This window comes from Lolium rigidum, chromosome 5, assembly GCF_022539505.1.
Source record: "Lolium rigidum isolate FL_2022 chromosome 5, APGP_CSIRO_Lrig_0.1, whole genome shotgun sequence".
Lineage (NCBI taxonomy): Eukaryota > Viridiplantae > Streptophyta > Magnoliopsida > Poales > Poaceae > Lolium > Lolium rigidum.
This window is the reverse complement of record NC_061512.1, coordinates 260,658,257-260,664,495: the sequence shown is the minus strand read 5'-3', so window position 1 is coordinate 260,664,495 and position 6,239 is coordinate 260,658,257. Positions and strand designations below refer to the sequence as shown.

At 51.8% G+C, this 6,239-nt stretch overlaps 1 protein-coding gene across 1 annotated transcript; it reads right to left on the bottom strand.

Moving 5' to 3' along the window:
* Positions 1-470: 470 nt before the first annotated feature.
* LOC124653437 (protein ROLLING AND ERECT LEAF 2-like) lies at positions 471-5,429 on the bottom strand. Its single transcript, XM_047192504.1, has 4 exons — positions 3,644-5,429; positions 3,398-3,543; positions 2,579-2,802; positions 471-2,094 (listed from the first exon to the last, which is right to left on the bottom strand). Exons 1-4 carry the CDS (start codon positions 5,427-5,429, stop codon positions 1,338-1,340), a joined length of 2,913 nt encoding a protein of 970 aa, XP_047048460.1. The 3' UTR covers positions 471-1,337.
* Between the last annotated feature and the right edge of the window lie 810 nt (positions 5,430-6,239).

Genomic DNA, 6,239 nt, shown 5'->3' with positions numbered 1-6,239 from the left:
TATCAAATGGGAGTACTAAACTATACATGCATCTTTTGCCCAACCGGCCAGCGGATTGGTTGGGCGTGGTACCAACGGTCGGTATGAACTGTCAACTACTAGTTTATTATTTTTGTAGACAAGTACAGTCAACGTCCATAGAGTGAGAGAGGGCAACAGAAACATATGTAGTACAATGGGACCTTGGAACTATGAGAGGGCATGCAAATATAGCAACAGGGTGAACAAAAAATGTTGGTCTGGCCAGAATTCTCGCGTTCTGAACAGGATGGACGTGAGAACTATCAGAGGGCAACCTTCTGTCTTTCTCTTATCACCGGTAACCACAATAAAATGCCACTCCGTTTTACAAGAGTTGCTGGATCAGTTGCACAAATCATAGTGTGATACAGCCAGCTTCCCAGCAATCCAACCGAGTCCATAGGCACGGGTAACATGGCAGACCGTGCCGAGCTCAGCAAGAGGAAGAATAGAACAAATATAACACACTAAAAAACGGTTTCAGTTAAGTTAGCCAGCAGCTGTACAACAACCAACCAACGGCACGAATGAATTGATATATCTATATGGAAAATAAACAAAACAACGACCAAAAATGTCGCTGACGGCCAGAGCGATCTATATCCTACGCTCGAGCTCATTGGCCTATGGTGAAAACAGTCAGCTACTGCTGTCTAGCTCCACATGTCAGGTAATGTCCTTCGGCGTCAGGGGTCACAAGCTCCACATATCTCAGGTACTTCCTCCCCGGCATCAGGGATCCCCAGCTACAATCTATGGCACCGCCTTGTCGCGGTCTGTACACTGCAACTCCGGCAAGATCTAACTCATCTACCTACACTTCCGACATGACATCTGACAGAACGATGATCTTTGTTTACCTTTACACGGACGGAAATGGCTTGCCTCCGATCATTTGCTGTTGATTTAGGATGGGCTAGAAGTGCTGCTACGCTGCTGAGATGCACGAGTACCCCATCACGCTTTGCTCAATTCGCCTGTTTCCAAGCATGCATATATCTGGCATGGCTTGAGCTGATGGCTGGAAATCCAATCCTGGAAATGCAGGGCGGTTGTCGATTCAAGAGCACAATATATCAAGTTTCCACCTTAAGCTTGAACTGAGCTGAGCCTGCGGAGGACATTTCCGGCGTTGCTGGAGCCCAAATGTTAGGGCTTAAGGATAGTGTCTGCATGGATGTACCAGTGGAAAGCCTTCCACTAGAGTTGCGCCACTGCCATGCACACTAAAGTTCCAATCTGAATCACCGGGGTCAGTTTTCTTTGCACTGACAAAGACCTGTGTCCTCTTGTAACAGAAAACACACCGATGGGAGTTAAGGAGGAACTCTGCCACTATCTTGGGTAACTCGAACTTTCTCTTCCTCAGCACGAAGATGGAGCTCCTTATAGGTGTTTGCAGAAGCGGTAGTGAAAGTCTCCATTGCTTCAAAAATATTCCTCAGACCCAACTGCAAACTACTATTTTCGGCCGGGGGGCCTCCGTCATGTAACGCCTGTGCAGACAAGGATACACCAGTCTGATCAGAGACGAGGACGAGCTTCTTGTTCTGCGCTTCCAGGGCCTTGCGCATCGCCTGTTCATCCCGTTCCATCACCCTAAGGTCCCTGTCCATACCTTTATTGGCCATCATACCCTGCCTTTGTTCTGACCTGTGCCTCTCCCAGATTTGGAAAACGTTGGACGCAAAGGCTTGCATTGCCTTGACCACTTCCTTCTCGGATATCCTCCCCACACCTGCTGCCCAATTGTTACATATGATGAAAATCGGTGGTCCGCCTAACCGTCCAGGTGAAAAAGGAGGCACGCCATCATCCGTTTCCTCTGGTGTATAGATAACTCCTTTCAACAGCCACTCATTTAAAGTACGAACATAGCTCTTTTGAGCGGTAACCCATGCAGCAAAACAGGTAGTCCAATCCAATAGCTGAAGCTCTAGACTCTTGATCAAGTCCATATGAGCTTCCCCAAATCTCGCAGCGTTGATCATGGAGTCTATGTTTTTTGCTTGGGATATAGCATGCAGTTGGATCTGATGGCATTCTAACATAATATCCCACATCCGCATCAACCTGAATAGAAGTGTGTGTATCCTTTTTAGTTCAAGTAAAATCAATTGCAATTTCACAGTCAACATGTAATGCAAACAAACCGAATAAGAACATGCAACACAATACAATAAGTTGTTTCCTATTTGCCAAAAAATTGGTTTCCACAAAAGATTTTACTATTTCCAGGACTTGCACAACAATAAAAATGTTGTTACACAAGGAAACCTTACGCAATTAACTTTTTCCAATGCAATACTGCATACTACCAACCTTTGTGTGCCTCACTAACACATCCCTAACATTTTAACAACATCAAAAGGAGCTATACATTTTTCTTTTACAAAAGGACACTAATTCGCAGAAGCAAGATACCCAAATTAATGATAATACATGTAGCTAGACAAGTACCAGACATGGCATTCTGACATGTAAAAAAGAAGGGAACAGACAGGCGTATCGATTTGCTATATGGAAGTTACAACTGTTCTATGGGAGAGGTACATACCCTTGAATGAGCTCACATGTTTGTGGCCATAGCTCTTCATCTCTCAACTTACTGATCTTGCCCGAAATAGTGTTCACAACCTGAATAGCAATGCTAATCCTTGTAGATAACTTCCTTATTTCCTTTTCGGTGGCCATAATCTTTTCAGCTTCTGCACCTTTCTCATCTAACATTTTCAGCTCCTCACGTTTCCTATCATATTTAAGCCTCTCGTCCTCCTCAGCCTGTAATGCACCCACAAAAAAATGAGTCCACAAAATCTAACCTTCAATAAATGGGTGCAGAGTGATAAAGCATTGTGTTATAAGTCCAGAGTAAAGCTGTACAAAACAATGCAGCCAAAATTTTGAAACTAAAATCCTGTAAACCAGTAACAAAATATGGTAAGAAATTAGAGGACAGTGCGTCAAGACGAAAAATATATACATGTATAAAGAAAATGTAGCACAGCCTACTTAAATGACCATCAAGGAACCAACCATGTCCTTAACAAATGGAGGATATAAAAGGTAAGTATCAGAGTAGTCATTATTGTATTAACTTGCTACTAAACTACATAATTTCCAAATATAGCCACGATGATGATAACTAAACAAGTGCTACCACTTAAAATAAGATGGAAACTCATAATTGTCATCCTGCATCATAGATAATGGACAAATACAAAACTTCCACATACCATACTTGGACTCTGTACTCTAAATTAAGGCACGCAAGCATGCGAGTGCAAACAGGAGACATCAAATTGCCAATTAATCAAACGAGTGAAGAGTCACAATGTTCCCAATAAATTTAAATGCACAAAAGAGAATTGCATACCTTAACTTCCTGAAGAAGTTTCCTTTCCCACATGTAGAGTTTCTGCAGCGTCGAGGAAAGGTTGCCGCATCCCATCGCCTTGTCCTCTTCGAACCGCAGGAACTCCTCCTCCATTGTCGGTATCCCGCAAATCATCATGGCAGATACTGGATTGAACATTGGGCAAATTTTAGCACTCACATTTAGAAGCTACAAAAGAACAAGACTGAACCGTTGGATAGCAGTTGTGAGACAAACTCCACCCACCTTTAAAACCAGAACTCTTCTGGTAGTAAGGCATCTTGCCGACCTCAAGCATCTTGGATACCTCACCGGCTGAATTAGAGGCACGCTCGAACTGGGTCTTGATCTCGAGGACCACCTCATTGTCATCAACGTACGTCTTCTCTGATCCTGCGGGGGGCAGGCCAGCGACATGTTGACGTGCTTCAGACCGCTGCACCTGTTCTCCCACGACGCTCTTCTCCACAACATGGACATCATGCTCCAAGCTGCTCCCGCTACTGCTTGCCTCCGACGACTTGGACTCACGTGGCAATTCATCCCCATTGCTGCTCCTACCTTCCTCCTTTGCTGCCTTCCCTTTCCCAGCGTACCCCTTGGTAGGGTGCTTCTCATCACCATAAGCTTCCTTGACCACCTCCATGTCCTCATCCTCCAAATCGGGGATGCCCTCCTCCTCGCGCACATCCTTGGAACTCCTGCTGGGAGTGTACGGTGCTTGCACAGGAGCTGGCTGCTCATAGTAGCTCCCATATGTCTCAAATGGGTTCAGGAAGTCCCAAGTAGAAACCCTCGGCGGAGATGGAGGCGGCGGCGGCGCCACCTCCTCGCGGGAGGAGGACGGCATGCCTGCCGGAGGTGGAGCCGCACCACCGTAATAACCACCGTACGCATACTGGTTATAGGAGGTTGAGCCCTGCGGCGGGGAGCCATACCCGCCGTAGCCGGGCGGGGGTGGCTGAGCGCCGCCGTCGCCATAATACTGAACCCTGGCATCGGTGGGCTGCGGCCGCTGCTCGTATGCCATGGACGGCGGCGGCGGCTGGCCCCGGGCATAGCTGGTGTTGAAGAAGGTCTGGACCGTGGCATCGGCGGCCTCCGGACGGTGCTCATGCGAAACGGAATTCGGCGGGGCCTGGCCACGCGCATAGCTGATGTTGAAGAAGGTGTGGACCTTGGCATCGACGGCCTCCGGGCGGTGCTGGAATGAGACGGATGGCGGCGGCGGCTGGCTGAGCGCATAGCTCATGTTGAAGAAGCTCTGGCCGTAGCCGCCCATGCCGCCGTATCCCGGTGGCGGCGGCGGGTCGTAGCCATCGACGCCGGGCGGCCCCATGCTGCTGTAGCCCGGTCCACTGGGTCCGCCCATGCCACCACCGTAGGCAGGTGGGTCATAGCCAGCGGTGCCGCCGTAGTCGGGCGGAGGGGCGTACCCACCACCATAGCCGTACGCCGGAGCACCACCGTATGAGGGAGGGGGCCCATATGCAGAGGAGCCATACGGTTGTGGTGGCGGACCCATCTGCTGGGAAGGTGGCGGCGGGCGAGGACCGGGGGGCTGCCCGGTGGACCGGACGATCTCCGGCCGGCGCTGGGCCGGGTCGGCCTCGTCGTCCGAGTGGAACTTGATGTGGCCGTCGTCGGAGTCGGAGTCCCCGTCGGAGTGGAAGTGGATGTGCTCGTCGTCGGGGTTGATGCGCACCTGCTTGGCGACCTGCGGCGGATGAGAAGATGAGGAGGCGATCGCGGGGCCGCCGCCAGAGTGGAGGGGCGAGGCGGCCGGGAGGCCGTCCCCCTTGCGCGCGGCGGGGAGGCGCAGCTCGGTGTCCGGCGGCGGGGCCGGCAGCGTCTGCACGCCCCGGACGAACTCGTGCAGCACGGCGCCGACCTTGGCGAGCGAGTCGGCGTAGGCGCGGTGCGCGTCGGCGAGCGCGTAGCGGTGGCGGATGGCGAGCGCCAGCAGGTCGGAGCGGTCGCGGCAGTGCCTCACCGCCAGCTCCTCCTCCAGCTTGGAGTGGCCGCACCCCATGGGTGCCGCGCGGCCGGAAAACTGGAGTCTTTTTGTTATTATTCCTCCCCCTTGGGTCAGAGCGGCGGCATGGCGGCGGCGGCGGCGGCGAATCTAGCGGGCAGGGGGGTGAAGCAGAGCGGCAGATCTGGGGTTAGAGGGGCGAGGTGGTGGAGGAGGAGGGAATGGAGGGGACGGGGGCCTCGGCGGGGAATCTTGGGCTTTTTGCTGGCGCGGGCGGGCGCGTGTGCCAGCGGTGGGCGGCTCGTCGCGACGCGGCCTGCGGCAGTACCTGATGAGCGTCCTGTTCCTCCTCCTCCTGGCGGTGAAAAACCAAACCCAACCGCAGCGCAGCAAGCCCGACCGGCGGCGGCGGTGTTGTGGGGGAAAGTGAAGTGGAGGATGGTGGTGCTAGAGGGGAGGAGCACGAGGCTCGTCTGGCTCTTTCGGTGCGGCGGGCGGTTCTCTTTTTACCCACACCACACCCAAGAAGAGAAGAGAAGAGAAAAATCGCGATTTTGACGACGGAGACTGAGAGTAGCGCGGCTATGGCTATGGAGGGGGAGGAGACATCCGTACATTGACGCCTGTCGCCGGCCGGCCGGCGTGGATTTATTTCGGTGGGGGTGCCCCGCCCCGCCCCTCCTCCATTTTTTCCCCTTTAATTTTCTTCCTTTTTTCCCGTCAAATAATTAATTAAACTAATTAATTCGTGCCCGTCTTTCTTCTAAGTACATAGGTGCCGTGACGTGGAATATATCTGATGCTCTTTTTCGATTTGTTTCATAGTGCCGAAATCTGGTGTTTTCTTCCTTCCGCTTTCAGTTTTTC